The following is a 24,116-nucleotide window of genomic DNA, read 5'->3' on the forward strand; positions in this document are numbered from 1 at the left end:
AACGAACAAACACTAAAGGTTCATTCTTTCTAGAGTGACACATCATTTAAGAGAGTGTGTACACTGCTAAATGAAACTAGGACTATCGGTGTATAGTTTCACATTCAAATATTCATAACAAATCAGTACCATTTTGTAGGAGAGAAAATTCCAGCCGGATGGCGAAAAACACCCGCCTAATCCTGTGAACTAGGTGGGCCTAGGGTTTGCCTGATTAGTGAGACGAACTTGAGACCACGAGGATTAAAGTGGTTCGGCCCGACGGAGCATAATACACTACCTCCATTATGAATTGTATTGCGTGAGTACATGAGTCTATCCATCTGTTTGGTTACCCGCACCGTCTCGTCTTGGACTACCGTATGCGTTGACTCTGTCTAAGCTCCTATTTGGTTGCCTGCACAAGGGAGACGCAAGCTGCATGAGCGGATGCAAAACAAGTTATTTTATAGTCATTTGATTGCATCCACTCGTACGCAGAAAATTGTCGTATCAGATCAGCCAGGGTCACCCGAGCCTGCGCGTCCGGATACGGGTATCCAATCAGGCACTATGTGTCCGAGGGTATCCGAGGGAGTATGTACCTTGTATTGTTGTGTGCCCTCCCTTTTATAGTTCAAGAGGACACATACAGGAAAGCTAAGCCCCAACAGGTGGGCCCAGAAATATAGTAAATAAAAACATAATGCATGAAACATGTAATGTCATTGACGGACAAAAATCTTCTCTTGGTTGCCATGGACATTTCATGACCAGCCTCTCCTTCACATATCTTCTCTTGGTCACCGTGCGGATTTCCTAACTAGCCTCTCCTTCGCCTTGTCTTGTCAGCGTTTGGGCGAAGGGTCTGGTATGGGTTGCAGCTAGGGATGGCAACGAGTACATATCCATAGAGTAGTACCATTCCATACCCGTACTTATCAAGAAAAAATTTACCCATTGTATTACATATATATGGTCGCGGGTATAAAATCTTACTCATAGTCGTACCCCTCGGGTAATTTTACCCGGGTAACCCGTATCTGCTAGGAAAGTATTAAATTCCAATATACCAATCATTTAGAATATTAAATAAACATACAAAACAAGTTCAACTTCACATATAACAAATCATATGATTACATAACTTGGTAGCTAGATAAATTATATCTAGAGAAGGGTTTTATTTTATCTGAGATGGGATCTATCATATGGTTATAATAGTATTAATGTTGGTATATTTTACCCATGGGTGGACAGGTATGTGTAGTATCAACCGTACCCGGCTAACCAACATGTAGAGGTTCTTGTCCATTAACATACTCGTGGGTAGAGAAATCATCACTTACCCGCCTTCGTATCGGGTAAAACCCGTCGGATATTCGGGTTTCGGGGGTACCCATTGCCTTCTCTAGTTGCAGTGTAGACTAGCACGCTGACGTGCGTAGGTGCATGCACTGTCACATGTGCTATCACGTCCGATCAGTCACTGTAACGGACTCAACACCCGACCGACTGAATCAGAGTGGTTGGCCGAGGCGGGTAGCTCCCGGAGCATCACCTGAGACACTCTCGGGCGAATCGGAAATGCGCTTCTCGCCCGAGGCTGGAATGGGCGAGTCGAGAATGCGTTCCCCAGCTGAGGCTGGCCTCGTGCGAGTCGCGATTGCGTCTCTCACTCAGGGTTGGCCTCGGGCGAGTCGTGACTTGGGCCGAGCTACTTAGTTCCTTAGCAGACGATTAGAGATATATGTGTGGATACTGTGTTTTGATATAGTAGTAAGGGGTACCTAAGTTCTATGGTACCGATAGTATCCCCTGGGTCCACTTCGGGAGAGGTTACAAACCCGTAGGTGGGGCCACAACTGCGATCTTGTTTCAAGCAATCTGATTGCGATTGGTGCACAACAGTGCGTCTTGTGTCTCACTGACCTGCGTCCCCCACACTTGGTGGTACACCCGGTCATGCTCATAACGCTCGATTCCACCGTGGCAGGAATAAAAATGGACTTCCTTGTTTTCTTCCGCCGACACTATTGAGGCGAGCTACCACCAAACCATGGGATTAGTCCTGCACTCGACTCAAGATTTGATGTTTAGTAGCGCACCCATGGGGGCCCACAATCTGTTGTAGTTGATCCTTTGAGACATGATAGGCTTGCTATATAGAGCTTGGGAAGCCAATCTTTAAGCTAGAACGAGGTCCGAGACACATGGTGTACAGTCCCAGGTACTAGGGCACCTGTTGCAGAGTGGTGGAGTGTACAAGCCTAGGGTACAGGACTAGGCTAAGCGGATACACAACTCCGACCCCCCTAGGAAATAGGCACCTTTTCTCCGGACCCGGCCCGAGCGATCCGAACCTCTTTCAACAGTAAAAGGAGGTCCCAAACTAAGTCACAAGCAAACAGACTAACTCATTTCAGATCTCATCATAGCAACAAGAATAGGGAACCACATGGGGGTTAGAAAAAATAATGCTTGTAAGTTGAAACGAGGAAGAAAATTATCACAAAGACACAACCGGGGTAAATCTTTCCTTTATAATTTGATGCTGATGAGCTATAAGATGGAAGCCGGTGACCGAGTTTATGAGGGCGGACCTCACCGAGCTAGACCACGTATTTATATGCGATGAACGCCAGAGACCGAGTTTATGAGAGCGGACCTTATCGGGCTAGACCTCACGTAAGTGCCACCTAATTATAAAGGAAGAAATTCATTCGCGGTTTTGCCTTCACGGATAAACTTACAGAGCTGCTTCATGTTCCATGGATCTTCGCTCGTCGACGAGATCCACGCCATCATGCCGCAGTTGTTCCTGCATGAATTCATCAAAAGCTTGGACCCGTGGTGAGCCCACAAGGATATCCGAGGGAGGGCAGGCTTCGGCCTCGGGAAAGGATATCCACCTGCATACGGCGAACACCCAAGAGGGTGGTGACGCTTTCCACAGTTCGGTAAGCTAGGCGGATAGTCTCAGACCCAAGCAACCGTTGATGCCCTTGTAGGCGGATAGTCTCACCCAAGATGTCCTCAGGTACGGATGCCTAAGTTGATGCCCTTGTAGGGAGCTCATCTACCGTCGAGTTACCACAAGGAACATATTGCAGTTCCAATACGTCTAAGGGGGTGTTTGTTTGAGATTATAATCTATCCAGATTATATAATCTAACAATTTTTGAACTAAGAGTTAGTTCAAAAATTGTTGGATTATATAATCTAGGTGGATTATAATCCCAAACAAACACCTCCTAAGTCCTCCAGCTCCCTCACACAGGACATGAGCCACCGTCGCCACCTTGCCGGCATCAGCGCTTGCCACGCGCGTCCTGGCCCCCAGCCGGCCAGCCGTAGCTGCGTTGACCGGAGCACCGGACAACGGCTTCATCTGGTTCATCTGCTATAACAAGGACATCTGATTGTTGCTGTAGCCACCAGAGTCCGTAACAACAGAAAGGCAAGAAGAAATTCAACTCAACGGTCGACTGTGTTTGTGTACCTCGGTGCAGTTTTTTTATTACAAAAAAAGGAAGGAGCAGCATTCATAGGTGTAGCTTACAGCACCGATCAACTTGAAACCAAAACCAAAGAAAAAAAAAATCACAGGTGGGCTGGGTGATTTGCAATGCCTCAAAGGTTATCGTCGATCAGGCCTACAGGAAGTTTCGGATGTCCAGTTTCCTGACATCAGGCATCTCCTCATCTTGGAACTCCTCCCTGCATGCAACAAAGCGCAAATGTGTGTTGCAATACGGATGCGCACAAATATGGTGAACAACAGAAATCCTGAGGTTTCTAGATACTAGATGCACTCGATCGAGCAGTGAGTTTCAGTAAAGATGCACACCTCTTGAGTTGAGTCTCCATTGCCTCAACACATTCCTTCTTAAGTTCAGTCAGCTCACTTTTGGCAATCTCCAATTCAAGTTCTTTCTCGATCTTAGGAAGATCCTCCTTCCGAATGCCAAGCCTATATCAAGTTTAACAGTGCAGAAGAAAAAACTTGAAAAATGCAAGGACAAGAAGCTAAATGCAAACAAAATGGTTTCTTTTAAGGACTTGTTATGCACAGGCTCGTTTAGGCTTAACAATAGAGCAACGAGGATTTCATTCTTTTCCAATCCAACAAATTATGTATAAAACATCTGACAATCAAAAGAAACCCTACATCAGCAAATTTAAACAATTGATCTATATTGCCTAGCTGCATACAACAGTTGGCCATACCCATGCATTCTTTGCAGGAGATTAAAAGCCACGTGATGTATCAGTTAATAACTGTCAGCGGAGAGCCATTCAGGGGGAAAAAAGTTTTGTCACCAAGTATTCAACCAGCCAACCAGAGCTGTCCAGATCCTCAGGAGGGCTGCAAGCTAATAAATTTGCTACCGAGAATACATTATCGAGATGAAAGATGTATATATGGGCATACTTTGCGTTAATCTTGTCAAACTCTGCCATAAGGGTGGCCATGTTCTTCTTGTCACTCCTTAAAAGTGGTTTCTTAATATCCTTCTCAATCTTCTCAAGAGCTTCCATCATCAAAGGTTCGATTCCAATATGATCTATAAGACCACTCCTGTATCATAGAACACAACAAGAAACAGCCAACACACAATTTGTGATTAACTTTTGTAAGGTGAAGCACTGAAGCCAAAGCTGTAGCTATTTAGTTGCAGCCAAATAAAAATAAACTGCTGTTAGAGAGTTAGAAGTATACGAATGGCGACAGAAGAAAAAGTAGCACTTTCTTAAAAAGTGTAGTGTAATAGATGCCAAAGTATACGGATGGTAAACGGTGAACACAAAAAAGTGACATTCAGCACTTTTTTCAGGGAAAAAACATGCAATAATGGCAGGATGTACTTTATTCTGAGCTGTTGAAGAGTATTCAAGTAAGTCCGTGCATCAGGGATGCCCTTGGTGAAGGTCTCAATGGTATATTTAATCCTTTGAGAATCAGAAAGAAGATCCGCCCTGCATTTAGAGAATAGTAGTATAATCAGATGAGCAGACCAAAAACATTGGGCTTGAGTGAATACACACACAAAACTAAAAGTAAACAAGGAAGTGAACGCTTATTTAGGACACAAGATGTATGCTAGAATTCAATTCACAAATGTGATTTGAAACTTATCAGACAGAACAGAACAGTGGTGATATATGCATGAGCAAAAACCCATTAGGCATTAATGGATCCTGAAATCAAAACGTTTTCTTCTCTCACAAATGTCAGTCATACTCTGGAGTGTTTATTTTGAATCATTTTTATGGATTCTAGCACTACCAATTCTCACAAATTCACCGTGTCCAGAAAATTCAGCAGGAAAACATACAAGCAAAAATAAAATCGATGGAGATAATAAACTAATGATCATGGAATACTAGTTATACAGTTGTCTTACTTTTCCCTTACAGTCTTCATGACTTGAGCATATCGAGAAACTGCCGCTGGGTCATCTGGATCAATAGTAATCTTTTCCTTTTTAAGGACGCCAAGAGCTGTCTCAAACTTCTTCTTTACCTCAAAGAATATGCCCTTCAGGAGATCTTGATAACATCAAAAGTGAAGTTAGAAATGAAAATTGAACTCCAAAAGTTCTGTAACACATAAAAAAAAGTATTCTGATCATTGTCTTGTATATATAGCTAATAACTGTACATGACAGATTTTGAAGTAAGGGCCTGTTTGGATCCCAATTGGATTATTATGGTAATCTGTATTATAGATGCACTTACAATAATCTGTATTATGGATTATGATAATCTAGACTTTTTTGGATCCATAGGCTATAAAAATAGATTATTGTTATTTGGAGTACAAATGACCTATAATCTAAAACAAACAGGGTGGAGAGAGAGGAAAACACGATTATTATAAACAAGTTGCAGGACTATCCTAATACAGCTTATGACATGGGGTGTTTGGATCACCTTCAGGTTATTTTATCTGATTACTTACTATATTCTAGATGGGATTCATACTTTCATAGACCCCGTAAGAAACTACAACGAAAATTCTAAATTGTAAAATGTGCATCATCTTAATGACAAAGGACAGATTGAGCAATACAATACATCATTAAACACACAGGTTGGCAATGTCAGAATTGTTCAATAAAAACGGACTAAATACGCAGTTATGTAGCTTGATGTTTCAGCTTCCTGTGCCCAGACTTCAGAGACATAACAGAAATTCCAACCTAGTAAATACAGTTGTGATACTGGAACGCTTCATGATAAACTATCATGCCACCATGTCACATAAAACAACTAGTTCAAGATAAAAGATTTGTGATTTTAACTTTTTCCAGGACTCAAGCAATAAGCAGTTACTGTTCAAACACATATACATAATTGTAATAGATACATGGCCAAAGCAGTTTTTCAACCAATAGGATACACAAAATAAAAGTGTGAGAAGCTTACCATCCCCACTAACAGGAGGACGGTCAGCTGGAGCTGCATCCTTGGCAAAGGAGCGAACTTGAGTGGCACCTCCATTCGCAAAAGCTGCTTGAACCGAATGTAGCTGCAGCAGCATCAACAAATGAACTGAGTAACACAAACACAGGAGCCAGTATAGAAGGTGAAGCACCAATAACACAACATATTCATTCCATAATGCACAACCATAATCAACTGAAAAATTAACGATGGGTACATTCTCAAGAAATAAACTCCTTTAGTCTCATATTCATTCCATAATGCACAACCATAATCAATTGTAAGTCCGTAACAACACCTAGGATCAATGTTACCCTGTGCAATCGGGAAAATACGTCCACTGGCACTAACCGTGGCGTTCCATGTGCGAAAAATGTCTAAATGGAGAGTATAATCTAGAGGTGTTGTAAACAAGAGAGTGCATCGTCTCCACCGCCTGCCCCCTCCAACTACCAATCTAGCGACAAAACTGAAGATTCTCCTTTGCAAACTAAACAATGCATCCGACACAAACATCCACTACCATCTGCGACCGCTGCTCCATGAAAAAACTCCCAAAAGACATCCACCAATGATCCCATGCAGACCACGCGGACGAGTCGAGGCAGGCGCCACCGGATCGGATCTAGCAAGCGACTAGGGTTCCCCAGGGCGGACGCAGAGTGAGGCCAAGGGGCGAGCGAGCGAACGAACGAACCTGACGGGAGCGCGAGACGAGGCGAGCGGCCAGCGCCATGGCTGATGGCTGATGCGGCGGCGGGTGCGGCGCTAGGCCTCAGCTTCTCTTCGATCTCCGCAAGAGCGAGATGGGGAGGGGAGGGGAGGGGAGGGGAGGAGAGGAGAGATGGGGGCATCGCAGGAGCTCCGATTTGTGCCTGCTCCTCCGCTGCTCTCCGCCGTCCGTTCCGCCAGAAACCCCCGCGACCCCTGCACGGATCTCAAAGCACGCGGTCGATCACTCGATCTGCAGGCCGCGCCCCGGCCCAGGTGCGATGGACTTGTGGGACCCATCCCCCCTCTCGGTAAGCCCGGCTCGGCCCGGTCCAGCCCGCTTCGGTTCTTCCTCCCAGTCCCGTCCGTCGCTTGGCTGCTGTAGAGGTCGCCCGTCGCCGTCTCCCCCCTGTCCGGTCCGGCTATCTCTCTCTCCCTCCCTGCTCGGCTTTGACCTCAGCTCGCAATGAACTCTCTACTGCGGCCGCCGCTGCCGGGGCCGACGCCTAGACTGAGCGCGAGGCGTCGGGTCTCGTCGCCAGCGCCGGTGCGGGTCGGCTCGGCGGTGCTGGCCGGCGGCGAGCGCAGATGCCAACGGGGGCTAGCAGTGGCGACGTCGGTGGCTCCGTCGTGGATGGAGGAGGCCGGGGTGGCGGTGCTGGAGGAGGGCGGGCGGAGGAACCCGTCAGTGTCGGACTCGTACCGCGCGGCGGGGCTGCCGCAGCCCAACGCCACGGTGCTGGATGCGCAGGCGCGGGTGTGCACAGGGCCCGCACAGACGCGCCCGCTCGGGGAGGAGCAGGCCATGCGCGTCCTCGACACTATCCTCCGCTCCGGTGAGTACGGTCAACTTACTTCCTTGGATACCTGGATAAATGTCACCGCGGGCTGGCGGGCTGCTTCAAAACGAGCTGATTTTGCTAATAAAGCGCGCTGCTTGATTTTGGCGCCAGTCCAGCAAATCATTGATGCCCATTATTAGAATTTGGAAGCTCAATGAAAGCTTGTTTGTCTTAGAAACTCCGCATCGTCATAAACAGCAATTCTGTTACTGGTTGGTTATGCATGCAGACAAATAGTGCTGCTGTTACTTCGTTTCGTTTTCCTTGCCTTCCACTACCATGAGAAGCTTACACTGCATTTTCTTCACAACACTGTGCAGCAATTGGAGAACTCAAAGAGGAGCCAGTCTCTAGTGCACAGTTAGGTGCATTCTTCGCAGGCATGACAATAAGAGCTAACTCGTTTCCAGAGGCCACCCAATGGAGTGAGGGCGAGCGACGCGCCATGAGCATATTTTGGCCACGCCTTGTGCAGGTCCTTCCTCCTGAGGTGAAGTTTATAGCAGACCCTGAAGGCACGATCTTGGGTGCGAATGGTTTAGCAGAGCCTCGGTATGTTGGCCAAGGAACTGGAGAGATGAGACTCGTCGGTGCTCTGAGGGAAGTGCTTGCTGGTGGCCATTTAGGTTATGAGGAGGTTCAATGCGTACTAAAGGATATCCTACCAATTGGATCGAGTTCAGATTCGACAGTGGTTAGTCAAGCACTGCTAGCGGCATTTTTGATTGGACAGCGGATGAATAGAGAAACTGATCGTGAGCTCAAAGCGTATTGCCTAGCCTTTGATGATGAACTAGGTAACTCCAGAAAAGCTAGGTAATACCAAGTGAATTCTTAGACTGAGTAGACAAATAATTGGTGTCAGTTGTTATCACTTTTTATCAGGTCCTCCTCCGGTTGCTGACGTCAAGTCGTTGACACACTATGGTGAACCATATGATGGCAATACACGTTTTTTTAAGAGTACTCTATTTGTTGCAGCGGTTCGAGCCTGCTATGGTGAATCCTGCCTCCTCCACGGTGTTGAATGGATGCCACCCAAGGTCAGTTATCTACTAAATGTATCCAACAACAGTATTCATTGGGAAGTGCTTTCAGTAAATATTCATCTAGTTGTTCTGTTGTGTATGTATCTATTAGTTGTTGTTTGAGGAACCATTTGTATTGCTTAATGATAAAGGTTTTCAGGGTGGAATAACAGAAGGACAAATGCTTAAATTCATGGGTGCAAACATACACTTATCCCCAACACAAGCCAAGATATTGTTGGAGGTATGGTAGCAGCTTTGCCTATTCTTGCTGCAACCCAGTATTTTTCATCTCCTTTCACTGCTAAGTGCTAACTGATCTGATTATACAACTCTTCGGCTGCTTTCAGGATGAAACTGCTGGTTTTGCATACTTGAATCTTCAGGAAGCTTGTCCACCATTGTGAGTTTGTCATCTCTTTTGCAACTTTATACTCCGGTTACCAAAGTCATTTCTTCATATTCCTGCAGGGATGGAGTCATGAACTTTTCTTATTAAAACTGCAAGAAACATGTACATTTTTCAACTTTAAGTTACCATTATTTATTTTGATGCATGCTATGTGATTAAGATTTTACTTGGTAAGGAAGTCATATTTATGAGAGACAGTTTTTAACCTAGGATTCTTGCAGATATTCGATTATTGGACTCAGGGAGCATATTAAGAAACGGCCACCGTTGGCTACCTCTGAGAAAGTTCAACAATTTGTGAGGGTGAGTTGCTCTTTCTCAACCAAACGTGAAGTTTTATTGCAAGAATAGGTGAACTCAGAACATTTCAAGTGATTGAATTTATTTAATATTTGGAATAATATATTTATTTTGTATCAATAGTTATGCCTATGGATACCTTTAAAGATTGAAAACTTTACCTTGAAAGAATTTTCAGAGCCTCCTGATCTTTGAACAACTAATAAGGTAAAGATTTAGTAAATCACTGTCACACTTTCTTAATAAATTGCCAGGTGGTTTACTAGCTTTAGCTTTCACCTTTCAAAGTATCTCTTCACTAGGATATTTTACGCAAAAAAAATCTCGTGGGACTTTTTTAAGGTTTAAGGACTGTCAAGATAATTCAAGTATTTCTTATGATGATACAATTTGGTGTCATTGAAGTTGAAGATCTTTATTTTTTTTTTCTCGAAAGCGCAGGAGAACTGCGCGATATTATATTAAAGAAGAAGGACAATTACAGAAGAAAACAAAAGAGGCGCCTATGGCGGCCAGTAACAGGCATACAGAAACCCATCCATGTCTAAAGAAGAACCTAACACAAATAACCACAATGCTAGCTAACTAGCAGGGATGCCTGGAATGGGGGCGGTGAGCAAAGACAACTTTTTTGCACCAGCCATCTCCCATAAGTGAACCTCCAACTCAACTCTTCTAATAGCATCAGCAATACTGGGGTTCTTATTGTCAAAAACACATCCATTGCGTTGCTTCCATAAGGTCCAAACTCCCAGAATGACTAGAGAATTGAGGCCGTCCCTTGCAATTCCAGAGACTTTGATACATAACATTCTCCACCATTCAAGAAAAGCATTATCCTCAGATTGGGGGGCAAGAAACTGCAGGTTCACTTGAAGAAGCAATTTAAACCAGAATTCACGAGCAAAAACACATCCAATCAACATATGGTCCAAGGTTTCTTGATCCTGGTCACATAGTGGACATCTCTCTGGATGGTCCATACCTCTTTTCTGCAGCCTGTCTGCCGTCCAAACCTTCCTGTGAGCGACCAACCACATAAAAAACTTGGTTTTTGGAGGAGCCCAAGATTTCCATATTCTATGAAAAGGCTCAAACTCAGAAGATCCCAAAAAGAAACCCCTATATGCTTCCTTTGAGGAGAACTTTCCGTTTGCAGCTAGACGGAAGAAATGTTTGTCTTCAACTTGAGGTCTTAAAACAATTGAGTCAATTAAATCCCACAAAATGAGAAATTCATTGATAATTCCAACCGAAAGAGCTCCTTGAATGTCAGAAATCCAGCTCTGATTAGAGATAGCATCCACCACTGTTCTCTTGCTAACCCGTCTCTTAGGGATGATCCCAAATAATCGAGGGACTAACTCTGCAATTCTGTGACCCGATAACCACCTATCGGTCCAGAAATAGGTTGTAGCCCCATTACCAAGCTCAGTTTGCATAGCCATGGAGAAGAAATCTTTTACCTTTTTAGGAACCTGGATAGCAAGAGAAGCCCACGGGCGAGATGGCTCAGTTTTAGCCAGCCAAAGCCATCTCATTCTAAGAGACCAAGCAAGTTCTTTCATGCTGGAAATGCCTAGACCACCCAATTCGCGAGGCCTACAAACAATTCCCCAAGCCACGTGACAGTGGCCACCTTTTACATCTCTTCGACCTCGCCACAGAAAACCTCGACAAATCTTATCAATGGCTTTAAGGGCCCAAGCTGGAAGGTCAACAGCCATGGCCAAGTAGATCACCATCCCTGTGAGGACATGCTGGACGTGCACCTTACGACCAGCTTTAGTCAATAACTCAGCCTTCCATCCGGAGAGTTGATTTGCAATCTTATCAATGATGGGTTGTACTTGGGTTTTTGAAAGCTTTTTAATGGCAAGCGGTAAACCCAGATAGCGGCAAGGGAATTCAGCTAACTCACAAGGCAACATGTTCTGCAGCAAAGCAAGGTCCTGATCTCCACATCTAATAGGGTACACGCTGCTTTTCTGAACATTCGTACGTAAACCCGAAGCATCTCCAAACAGCTGAAGACAATCTAAAATAACATTGATATCCATGGCTGCCGGCCGAAGAAAGATCACCACATCATCCGCATAGAGAGAAACCCGGTGTTGCAATGCCCGAGGAGCAAGGGGCTGCAGCAGTCCATCCTGCGCGGCCTTATTAATCAAGAAGCCCAGAGTATCCATGACCAAGATGAACAGAAAGGGAGACAGAGGATCCCCCTGCCGGAGACCACGACGATGAAGAATAGGTTGTCCAGGTAACCCATTAAGTAACACCTGAGATGAGGAAGTCCATAGCAAGCCACTAATAATATCTCTCCATACTTGGCCAAAACCCAAATGTTGCAAGACTTCCAGGAGGAAGGGCCATGAGACTGAATCGAAGGCCTTTGATATATCAAGCTTTAGAAGCATCCTAGGTTGCTTCTGTTGATGGAGATAGCGGGTGGTTTGCTGCACCAACATATAATTATCCTGAATGAAGCGGCCTTTAATAAAAGCACTTTGGTTGGGAGAAACCATATCATGAAGTCTTCCAGCCAGACGATTAGCGAGAAGTTTAGTGAGCAATTTTGCAACACTATGAATTAAACTGATAGGTCTGAAATTTTTAACTTGATCGGCCCCCTCAAACTTTGGAATAAGGGTGATATAAGCAGTATTAAAGATCTGAAAATTAGCGAACCTTCTGCTCCCAACCGCCGAGAAAACAGCCATAACATCAGCCTTAATAATCTCCCAGCAGACTCTATAGAATTTTCCTGTGAACCCATCTGGCCCTGGAGCCTTGTCCGAAGGAAGGTGCAAAATTGTGTCCCATACCTCTTTCTCAGTGAATGGTGCATCTAAGGCTGACAGATCATGACAAGGAATTCCCAAACTTTCCAGAGAGATAGTTTGCTCTCTATCGCTGCATTGTCCCAAAAGATTGCCATAGAATTCGTTGACCAGATCAGCTTTGGCTTCATGGCTGGTTAGGACAGCACCATTAGAGACTAATTTAGGAACAAAATTCTTCTTCTTGCGGAATCTTGAATGCATGTGGAATAATTTAGTATTAGCATCACCCTCACGCAGCCACCCAATTCTGGAACGAAGCCTGGCAATTGTCCTTTGAAGTGAAGATAGAGCAAGGGAGTGTTTCTTAAGGCATAAGAGAAACCATAGCTCAGCTGGGGAAAGACCACGACTGTCTTGGACAATTTCCAACTGGTGCAGGAGTACACGGGCAAGGGCTAAAGAGGCTGAAATATGCCCAACCTTTTTAGCACTCCAAGCCTGCAGCCCACGAGCAGTAGCTTTCAGTTTAGAGTTCAACGTTGCAAAAGGACACTGCACAGCTGGAACAGAATGCCAGGCCAACGAAACAGCCTCCAGAAATCCCTCAAACTTAGGCCAAAAGGACTCAAAATGAAACCTGCGCCTTCCTGCCATACTATTGTCATTCAGGCCCAAAAGGAGGGGGCAGTGGTCTGAGTCATTAGAGGCAGAACTCTGAAGTAAGGAATTTGGAAACAAATCCACCCAGTCCAGTGTGCATAAAACTCTATCAAGTTTCACTAGGGTTGGGGGATTCTGCTGACTAGACCAAGTGAATTTCCGACCAATTAAAGGAAGCTCACTTAGAGCAAGATCATTGATGAAGCTACGAAATCTTCCCATCATAACTCGGTTTATGTTAGTATTATTCTTATCTTCAGCTTTATAAATCATGTTGAAATCACCAGCAATCATCCAAGGGCCATGACACAGCAATCTCAGGTCCCTAAGCTCCTGCAGAAAAAGGACTTTTTCACTGTTTCCCTGTGGGCCATACACGCAAGTGAGCCACCATGTTCTCCCATTGCAATTGCAGAACTGCACCGATACACTATTATTCCTCACATACAACTCTCCAGTGGTGTCCACACAGTGTTTCCATGCTACCAGAATTCCCCCGCTGGAACCAACAGCAGGGAGCTCAATATGGTGATCGAAATTAGAACCCAAGGCTGAAAGGAGGGTTCCACGACTGATAACATCCATTTTGGTTTCTTGTAAACAGACGATATCTATTCTAGTAGAATCAACTAAGGAACGAACAGAAGCTTGCCTAGCTGAGGAGTTTAATCCTCGAACATTCCAGATAAGAACACGTTCTGGATCCATTTATCTTAAGGGTGCAGGAAGCGACCGAAGCAGCCAAAGGGAGCAACTACATGTCTTCAGGAGGCTGCCAGCCAAACAGCGCTGCCAGAGCCTTTATATGAGAACTTGACAAGGGTGTCTTGAACAGATTTGCATATTCATCAAGCGCCCTCTGATCCATACCATTATTATTGGTAATTATGCCTACTGCTCTCATGATTTTCCTAGTAGCACGACTGTCAAGATCAGCAGAGGTGAATTCAACACCCACTCCAGCAACTCTGCGACTGCGTCTTGGAATTGGTTTGGTGGGCAGCTTGTAACCAGATTTTAAGAGCTGTACGGGAGGAGCAGGCAGAACTCTGGAAGGCCGCCGGGAAACAGACGCCAGGAAGGCCTGTCTTTGGTGTGAATGAAGCACCTCCTGCTCAACAGCGAGAGTCCCCCCACATTTGGACGCAGGAGCCACCGCAACTGGAGTCACCTGAGTGTCTACCACAGCCGCAGTGAGCTCAACCACATCCGAAGAAGGAACATGGGAGGGAGAAGCATCCACCAAGCAAGGAGATGTAACAGCCATTGGTGCACCAACAAGCTCCATCGTAGGCAGCTGCTCTGAAATTAGAGAACCTTCCTGCTTCCCACACAGCCGTCTTCTGTAGTAAACCTTAGTTACCGTGTTGGATGCTTGTAAACCAGCGGGCAACGTTGAAGTAGATTTAAGCAGATTTTCAGCCAGGGATTTCCTGCCTATAGCTCTGGTATCAAGCCGGACTCACAGGCGACGGAACAGTGACCGAACCAGGGGGTGGCTCAAGGTTCACGTTCTGCTCAACGCAGAGGAGACCATCAACAACTTCGAGACTACCCTGAGTGGAGGATGTGGTGTGAGTAGATACCAGCATCGGAACTGTGACCGAACCAGGAGGTGGCTCCAAGATCACATTCTGCACAACGCATAATCCACCACCAGCATCATCGGTAAAGCCAGGAGCGAAGGGTGTGGGGTGGCCAGACTCAAGCGTCTGCAAACCGGCATCAGGAGGTCCAAGAATGGAGGACGTCGGAGCTATAACCGAGCCAAGGAGTGGCTCAAGAGTCAAATTCTGCACAACCTGAGGATCCCTACAGCTAGCTTCACGAGAGCCATGGCAGGAGGACGAACCCTGAACGTAATGATCTGTGCCTTGAGCATGACCAAAGGAAGTTCCACTACGCTGACCACTGTATGCCGGCGGAGAACGGGAGCGCAAATGTCGACGAGGTTCTGCAGGAGTGATCACTGAGGATGGAGGGGGGCGGGGAGATGAAATTTCAGTGCCAGCAGCAGCCTTCCACCGAATGTTAACCGGATAGACCAGTGATCTGACACCAGAACCATCCCCAATACCCAGTTGCAGATGTTCAACAACCCAAAGATCTCTAGCAGGAGGTATGCTGACAGGGTCCAGACACCAAACAGAACAACGGAAGCTGCTGAGATCTCTTAGTTGCAATGTATCTTCATGCACACTCTCTATCCATGCAAAAGGGCTGAGCAAACTCTCCACGGTGGGTACTTCCCAGGCATGTACAGGGATGCCAACCAGTTCAACTTCTAACAACTGAGCAAGGGTGCTTCCAGAGGAATTCATCAGGCGTGACCATCTTTTGCAAGAAAGTGAGAAGGAATTAGCACGCACAACTGACCATCTTCCACACAATTGTTGCACCAATCCATCTGAAGGCAGCACCAGCAGGAAAGAAGTAGATAGCTGCCTAATAACCAGGGATCCTTCATCAACCTCCAGACGTGACGCCAGGGGTGCCGCAATATCATTGGCAGACACAACTTCCATATTACCAAAAACAGTGATGACAACCGCCGTAGCGAGATCTTCCTCCGCCCGCGACATACTCGGATTCCAACCAATGATACAAGGGAAAGAAGGTGGGGAAGAGTCCTCCAGCACAGGTGAAGCAGACTCGTGAGTCGGGGAAGATACCGGCGCCAACTGGGCATCCACATGAATAATGGGTGCCAATGATCGTTTCCGTTGTCGGCGACGACGCCTCTTAGCCGGACGAGCCTCTCCACCAATAGTCGGGCCACCCACAGAAGACCCAGTCAGCACAGCAGGATCCGCACGCTGCGAAGCATCACTGACAGGGGTGATTCTCCTCCAGACTGGGATTCTCTCAGGCGCCGCACCCGCAGAAGACGAAGACAGAAGGTCTAACCGATCACGATGCGCCATCGTCGAGCCCAGCCGATCCCAGACCGACTTCTTGGACACCGGTGCAACCGTAGGCCCAAGTCTCCGCCAAACTGGTCTTCTTGGTTCTGCACGCCTGGGAGCAGAGCACTTATAGGAGAGATGTCCCAGGCCACCACAGCAGAAGCATCTTGATCTCTTCCGACAGTCCTTGGCAAAGTGATGAGGCGAGAGGCAGTTGAAGCAGCGGCCTACAAGGTCAACCGGCACACGGCGGGACCGAGGCTCCTGCTTCAAAAATAAGCGCCTCCTCCTGGACCTTCTTGATTCCACCAGTTGCCACTCGCCGGCATCAACAGAGGAAGGGCGAGTGAGGCAAACTTCACGTCGAGTGGTGAACGTCGCTTGGATTTTCTCCCGAGAGGGCGAATGCGATGAAGATGTAGCCTTCCGGGAGCCGGAGCGGGTAGGAGCAGGCGCAGCAATCACCACATCCCGGAAGGACGGCGGCGATGAGGTAGAGAACGTGGAGTCCGACGGGCTAACTTCACGCCAGCGTTGAGGCTTGGAGCGACCGCCAGCCGCCGCTGCCGTGGGAAGGGTGCTGGCCGACGCCAATGGGACGGGTGATATCAAGGGGCTTAAGACGGTGGCTGCCGGTTCCGGGATGGTCGCCGGCAGGGAGCTGGAGAGACGGGAAGACGGGGGGTTGGAAGTCGGCGAGACAGTGGCTGCCGGCTCCGGGGTGGTCGCCGGCAAGAAGCTGGAGAGGCGGGAAGGTGGAAGGGTGGAGGACGGCGTCGCCTCGGGGGAGAGGGAGGCGGGAGCCATCCGAAGCGTTTGTTTGATGTGTACAATCATAGATACACCAAGCTACCTTGAAGATCTTTATCGCCTACGACTTTATAGGTGTGCTTGTTCATTGTTTGTAAATCGAATGAGTAATGTTATATTGGTGGCTAACCATTTTATGTCTGTAATCTGTTGCGAAAACTGCAAAATGCGGCTTGGTCATGTATTGGTGCATGATTCACTGGAATCTATCGGTTCATTTTTAAAGACAGTTTATTGGTATTATTTGTGCTGCTACCTGCCAGGCACGGGGGAGAGAATCAATGGTTGCAGGATTTTATCATGAAGGCTATGAAGATCCGTTGCTTATGCTGATGAGAAGGAGAACTGTTCATGCTGGACTAGTTGTAAAGGTAAGTTCAATGGTACTGTTTTGTTACCTTTTTTTAAGAACTCATTAATGCGTCCTTGGATAATATGAAAATCACTTTGGTTTTGAGTTCTGTTGGATAGGAAGTTCTGATCTTTTATGCTAAAAATATCATTTCACTTCCCTTTTGTCTTTTTTGTCGTGATGTAAATGTGATCAATAAATAAAACAATACTGTGTTCTCACCTGTATAGACTGTTACACCTGCAGGGTGAGGAAGGTGCGCTCTCAATGACAACCAAGGAAAGATCAGCTCATGCATCAAAAGGACTTCCTGTTAACCACTGTTCAGGGTTCCGGACACCCAACAGCATAAATTCCTCTAAAACTGATGGTACAAAAAATGAATACATGTCACTCCTTGTACTAGTTATATGTGGATCTAATATTAGTAGCAATCCGATGAACATATGTTGGAGCCTGTTGGGGGGCGTTGAGTGCTCACGGCTCATTTGATGAAGGGTCACCACTGAACCTCCCTAGTGCTGTGCTGTCACATGAATAGTACCGCATGTTAGTGTTGGCTCTAGGACAGGGTGGGTTCACTAGATGAAACCAGATCGAGTGTTATCACTCTCCATAATTCTAGAGAACCCCCACCCTTGTGGTGCAGCTGCCATTCGCCGGCATGGTTGCGCTTGCGCTGCTTGTGTTGTGGACCATCTAAAGTATGGCCATGACAATGGGGCATCATCTGCTCTTTTCTGGTATGGATCACCTAGATCTAGCTACTGCTACCTAAGTTTGGAATATGTCGATTTCCTACTTCAGATTTGCCATGTACCTTGGCTGCTCATTCATGGATTTGTCCTGTACTTACGTTAGGAGGAATATGTCGATTGTTGGTGAAACGATTTCAGGCTTATGGGCTTATCCCTTTTATCTTTCAGGTATTCCTAGAGAAAGCTTCAGGGTCATTGTGAATGCCCAGGAACTTGGTTTTGAATCCACCGAAACTCCCAGAACTGATAGATCAGTAAGCCTTCTCTCCTGTGGCTCTTGGTAGTATTCATTAGAAGGGCTGACTTGTTAGTAGTATTCAATTTTGAATAAGAATGGGATTTTAGCCCCTTCAGTCAGCCTCCGGTTTTATGGCTCCAAAATATTGATCATGTATGACCGCATGTGGGATATACCTACGCTTACTTTGTTTCCAACTCTGAATCAGATTCTAAAGAACTTGGAGTTCGGCCTGGCAGCACTAGGTGGCGAGAAAGGAGCAGCCTACGACCGGATAGTCCTCAACGCAGCTATGGCTGACCACTTGCTAGGCTGCAGCGGAGCCGAGGACATCGACGCTGCGCTCGACCGTGCGAGGGAGGCCATTGATAGCGGCGAAGCTCTGAGAAGGCTCATGAGCTACATAAAGATCTCGCACAGAGTCTCCTAGGCTAGCGCTGACCCCGTGGCTTACTGATTGATCCTACAATTTCGGCTTCGAGCCACGACTCGGGTATCTTCTTCGCGGAGCCCGAGTGCCTTTGCCACTCGGTGTCGGTGTTTACAAGCCAGCGTGAAATGTTCCCTCGCCTCAACGACCTGTCAAAAAAAAAAAAAACAGTTGCAATGGAACAGTGCCTTGTTGTTTTTGTTTTGCCCTGAGATAGAGAAGTTCATGTTGAGTAACACGTGCAGATTCTCCTCGGATCAGATTTATAGCGGCATTTTGAATGAAATACTGTGCATGGTCTCGTCATGGTTGAAACCATGATCAGATTTATAGAGAACCTGGAAGTTTACAATTAGCAGCAGCAATTGATCCATTACAGATGTTAGAGATGATTACGGCCTAGCTCAAAGTCCAAAAGAAACCGAGGATGACCAGGCATGCCGATCAGCTGTAGACTCCTTTGGGTACAAAAATGTGATCAGTTCACGCAGAATTTTAATCCTACCGTATACTCAAGTCAGCGCCTAAGAGAAGAGAGCAGCAAGCCTTCAAGGGAAGAACAAGAAACTGGAAAGTTGTCCATTGCCGAGCCCAGGCATTCAGTGAGTTCGTCTATTTGCCGCCTCATCATGTACAGCTCTTCAGCCCGGTATTTGGATGCCCACTCTTCTACTGTCCTGATAAGAGTCGGAAACAGCAGAAGATAAGTAACGATGGCATTAAAAGAAGAGCACACAGACAAGAATACACCGTATGAGCTTTATGGGCTATGGCTTTGTGTATGACAGCCTTGAAGATGGGGTAACACACATTGTTGTCAATACAGTTGAAGAAAACAATACTGGGGTATATACAAGTAATAAAAGAAGGAAGAACTGGACTTTACATGAAACAAAAATGTTGCAGATATGCGAGCCATTTGCGGAGGTCCTAAAACTTGTCATCAACAAAAAATGGTACCCCAACCACTTGGCCAGGGTGGGGCTGGAAGCCATAACCCATAGCCAATAAATAGTTATGGTACTCAGACAAGAATAGTCTTTTCACATCTTATTTCAGTTAATTATTGCAGAATTATGAACATTAACGACAAGTAATTTGACAAAAGAAAGGAACAGCTCAGATATCAGTTTGAAATTCGAATGACTAAATATTGTCAGTATTCTCACAAAACACAGTATTAACGTTTATCTGCCAGTAAACATTAGACATGTATGCAAAACTAAAAACCAGTATGGACAACAAGATATTGAGCAAGGAGGGTTTCTATTGCCAGTTGCCACATTAGAATGAGATTACATCTGCCAGTAACCTATTGCATACTATGTGCAGTGCATCTTCTGCGAATGGAAATGAAAAGGTCCCAAAAGTTTTGTCTGTGACTAAATAGCTAAATACCCCCTCTCTTCTTTTATGCCAACATGGATTAGTTCAATTTTGAATGGAGGAAGTAGCAAACATCACAAATCACAAACATCATAAAAAGTGTGCAGTGTGCTAAAAACGTACCTTAAGTCTGCTTCTGAAGCATTCCTATAATCAGAATACAAGAGTTTAACACTAGGCTGCAGATCTGTTGTTCCATGTGAACCATTGGTATCATTTTCATAGCACCAACCAGAAGATAACCATGCTTTTGAGCTAAGAAGAACTAATTGCAGCATTGGCCTTTTGGTTTTCAAATCTCTGACTACTGTCCGAAAAGATATTTCATCTTCTGCGACTTCGAGCAGCAGATTCACAAAAACTCTTTCCAATGTATGCCCCCTGCACATAGATAATGCATGTCCATGTCCATGCATCAGTGGTGAAATCAACTTCTTAGCAATAAGTGTAAAATATCTATACATAGCATGAAAGACCATACTTATTCCAAAATTTAAGTTGTTTTGGCCTTTGTAGATACATAGTTTTTTTTCTATAACTCTAGGCATAAAGTATAACTAGATGCACAGTAAAAGCTATGTACTTATTTTCCTTTTACAATAGAATCAGAACTGTGAGTGAAGCTTTACCATCTACCTCAAGATTAAGAAGCAGTGTAGAAAATTACCTAAACACATCATGAGACCCTGTTACAGGAATTTCTGTAGATGTGTAGCATTTGAAGAGTCGTACACGGCCATCAGCCGGAACAAGCGAACTCTGAGAAGGGTATGAGCCAAGAGGTGATGAACATCGACCACAAAAAAGTTCAACCCACTCAAAATCATTCAAAAGGTTTGAAGCTTTAATAACAAAGCTACTACCAAGAGAAATAGTTTTTGTTAGTTTGTAATCTCTTTTAATCTCCAACATATTCTGCCTGTTCCTCAAGGAGATTTGTGAAGGGCTATCTTCAACTTTCCCATTGGATCCATTGACACAACAACAATGGCCCAAATCTCCCAGCAACAAATCAAGCTCCTTCTCAAAGTACACATCAGTATCAGTTTCTATCTGAGAAGTGACAGGCTGATTAGTCTGACTGACTCCAATTGTTTCACTACTACTAACACTAGGCCCCTCTTCCAAAATAGTAGGCGGTTGTGCATGTGTAGCTATGATCTTTGCTTGCTCTTCTGAATTCTTCAACTTTATCTTCCCAGCGGTATGATCGTTTTCGTCACTAACATCAAAAATAGCTTTTTTCATATCAACAAAATCTCTACCAAGGGGAGAACAAGCTACCTGAAACATTAAATTCGCTTCAAGATAGTCTGTTTCTACAGTAATGGCAGTTGCATCCAGTAGACTTGTTCCCTCTAAACGACCATACGCACTAATAAACTGAGATACAAGTTTCTCGCCTGCACCACCAAATGAGGTGCAACATCCACCAAACCAATTGTCAGCCACATCTTCCCAATCTACAGATGGCATTTCCATGATTTTCCTGGAAAAAAGGGAATCAAGATTGTCATACTCAACACCAAGGTAATGTCAAAATCAAATGTCTGCATAATAAGAAATTTTCACCCAGGTTCTTAAGTCTAATAGTAAAATATATTGATAGGAAGTCCGAAGTCATGAGAAAAAGCCAACCAATATACACCAGCTCGTAAGTAGCCAAAATTTGTAAGAACCTCAAATAAACTATTCACAGTAAGAATTTCTAGGCTTATCAACATGCAGCTTAGGTAGAAGATAAAAGCAATCTGATTCTGGTCTGCGGTTGCAGGTGGTTTTACAAATTAGAATTCTGGGAGTAAACTTCAGATGCTTCTGGAATAACAAACAACAGAGGTACAACAATCGAAGGCTAACACTTAAAACATTTTAATTCACTCCAACTTTGCAAATCTTTGTGGTCGAGCATGAGCCATCATACCATAAACTTTAAGATCTCTCCAACTTAAAAATCAAGGGAAAGCATACAAAAGTGCAGAGAACCTTAAAGGTCGATTGCATTGGTTGTGCCGGAGCTGTGAACCGTAAGAAGTTTAACTTATGTTTAACATCACCAAAAAGGGAGGAAAACAGCTACTCCACTTCCACTTTAAGCTAAAGTAACAATGAGGTGAAACAGCACCTAAGACCTAATGATATACCATTTCTAGTGGTGCAAAGTGCAAACCACTAGTGGTTAAGCAGCGAAAGGTTAAGCAGCAAACCACTAGTGCAAACCATCTCTGCCAGAAATTTGATTTAAGCAGCGAAACAGCGAAAGGGCATCTAGCCTAGTGGTTAAGGACTTCCGAGTAGTTCCTCTAGGTCTGGGGTTCGATCCCCCTCGGGGGTGAATTTTCAGGATTGGCTAAAAAAATTCTCTCGTTTGTTCCATCCGCTATCGGGTTACAATGTCCTGTGTGCCACCCTCCGGTTGGACCGTTACAGAGTAGTCGATTGACGCCGGCCTGTTAGTGATGGGGACCAGGGTTCAGGAATTTTCTTAGCCAGGACCATTGTTTCGATCTCTTCTTAATATAATACCGGGAGGACGGTCGTTCCCTCCCGGCCGAATTTTTTTTATTTGATTTAGGCAGTACAGGTTTTTACAAATCTCCACTGGATACATATGCTAGGCATAAACTGACAACTGAAGGTTACAACAAAGTGCAATACGACTAGAGGTGACAAGGCCCGGATGGTCTGTACCTTAGTGGCTGTTTTGTCAACCTTGACGAACAATTTCTGCAATACAAGTGAACGTCTCCAGTAGATAAGCCCTTCAAATCTGTTTATTGATGACAAGGAATCATAAAAAAACAATGCATTCAGTTTCAGCTGAAGAAATAAATAAGGATGAACATTTTGCCAAGCCTAGTTCCAAACGGAGGGACAGCGCAGGAATGACTGACCATCGCGCAGAGCTAGAGGAGCCGGAAGCTCCGCACCGGCGGGCGGGGGAAACGCGGCGGCGACGACGGGGTGGTCGACGGGCAGGACGAGCGCCAGGAGGAGCTCGAGGTGGTCCCCCGCGGCGGCGGCGCGGCACTCGAAGGGGGCGGAAGGGTCTATGAGCACCCTCGGGACGGGGACCCTGAGCGCGATGGTGGCCCCATCCCCGGGGAGCGAGAAGGAGAGGTGGAGGAGGGAGCCCTGGAGTCGGAGGTCGGCGCGGAGGTCGGAGGGGAAGGAGGAGGAGAATGCGGGGCGGGGGAAGAGGTATAGGCGGAGGAGGGGGAGGTGCGTTAGGGCTTCCCACGTGTACCGCCATTGCCGCCGGGGAGCAGAGGCGGCGGCGGGCGCGGCCATTGCTAGTATGAGCGGAGAAAGTGTGTATAACCCCTTAAACCCGTTCCATTAAAACCAGATGTGCATAATGGTAAAGTTTTAAAAACAAGAAAAAAAAACCCTCTATTATTTTCAAAAAAGTACTTATATTTTTAAAAGTACATAACAGAAACTATTTTTTCATGAACTAGCTTCTATTAAAAATGATTTGTGACATTGTAGCTAGAGCTGTATTTTTGTAAGACAGAGAAAGTAACTTGTTTAGCATAGCAAAATCTATATCAAGATCTGCCAATGTGTAGGGATGCTCTATCTAGAGAACTCCTAATGACATATTTCTAGGGCTGGAGCTGAAGTTTTGGTGGCCTAGGGTGAACATAAAAATTGGGCCTCTCGTGTAAATATGATATCTTTTATATACATGTATATAATCTTATATTACATCGATAACAATTAATGTGATATCAAAATACTATATCAAATAAATTTTACAATACTTCAAAAGTTTCTTCTAACATTTCTTGAGGCAAAGTCATCAATGATTTTATTGATATGAATCTTATCTAATATTTTTTCTCAATACGTAAGGTGCCCAAATGATTCAATCGTTCTTGAGAGGTTGTAGACCTCAAATGGTTCTTCAATTATTTCACATCGAAAAACTCCTTTCATTTGATGCCAACGTGATAGGTATAGCAAATAATATTTGATAAGCTATAGAAATATTAGAATAGGAATTTATCTTATTGACATACTCAAATATCTCCGTAGAAGACGTGTGGTTCTGCCAAGCTT

At 45.2% G+C, this 24,116-nt stretch overlaps 3 protein-coding genes across 4 annotated transcripts; 1 reads left to right on the forward strand and 2 right to left on the reverse strand.

Moving 5' to 3' along the window:
* Nucleotides 1-3,452: 3,452 nt before the first annotated feature.
* On the reverse strand, nucleotides 3,453-7,254 carry LOC100283802 (uncharacterized). The gene is made up of 7 exons (NM_001369891.1): nucleotides 7,127-7,254; nucleotides 6,412-6,514; nucleotides 5,388-5,532; nucleotides 4,849-4,959; nucleotides 4,415-4,561; nucleotides 3,830-3,952; nucleotides 3,453-3,699 (listed from the first exon to the last, which is right to left on the reverse strand). Exons 1-7 carry the CDS (start codon nucleotides 7,163-7,165, stop codon nucleotides 3,636-3,638), a joined length of 732 nt encoding a protein of 243 aa, NP_001356820.1. The 5' UTR covers nucleotides 7,166-7,254; the 3' UTR covers nucleotides 3,453-3,635.
* Nucleotides 7,255-7,469: 215 nt separating this feature from the next.
* On the forward strand, nucleotides 7,470-19,002 carry LOC103654959 (Anthranilate phosphoribosyltransferase). Of its 2 annotated transcripts, none has more exons than XM_008681770.4 (10): nucleotides 7,470-7,976; nucleotides 8,303-8,779; nucleotides 8,868-9,025; nucleotides 9,171-9,254; nucleotides 9,361-9,413; nucleotides 9,644-9,725; nucleotides 17,151-17,258; nucleotides 17,486-17,609; nucleotides 18,166-18,251; nucleotides 18,444-19,002. In XM_008681770.4, exons 1-10 carry the CDS (start codon nucleotides 7,607-7,609, stop codon nucleotides 18,663-18,665), a joined length of 1,764 nt encoding a protein of 587 aa, XP_008679992.1. In that variant the 5' UTR covers nucleotides 7,470-7,606; the 3' UTR covers nucleotides 18,666-19,002. The 2 variants fall into 2 exon arrangements, with proteins under 2 accessions (XP_008679992.1, XP_008679993.1); XM_008681771.4 differs by having other exon boundaries at nucleotides 8,964-9,025.
* On the reverse strand, nucleotides 18,714-23,407 carry LOC103656039 (uncharacterized). The gene is made up of 5 exons (XM_020552953.3): nucleotides 22,946-23,407; nucleotides 22,743-22,821; nucleotides 20,719-21,540; nucleotides 20,175-20,432; nucleotides 18,714-19,342 (listed from the first exon to the last, which is right to left on the reverse strand). The coding sequence occupies exons 1-5, from the start codon at nucleotides 23,340-23,342 to the stop codon at nucleotides 19,183-19,185; spliced, it is 1,716 nt and encodes a 571-aa protein (XP_020408542.1). The 5' UTR covers nucleotides 23,343-23,407; the 3' UTR covers nucleotides 18,714-19,182.
* Nucleotides 23,408-24,116: the final 709 nt, after the last annotated feature.

This window comes from Zea mays, chromosome 4 (genome assembly GCF_902167145.1).
Source record: "Zea mays cultivar B73 chromosome 4, Zm-B73-REFERENCE-NAM-5.0, whole genome shotgun sequence".
NCBI classification, from domain to species: domain Eukaryota; kingdom Viridiplantae; phylum Streptophyta; class Magnoliopsida; order Poales; family Poaceae; genus Zea; species Zea mays.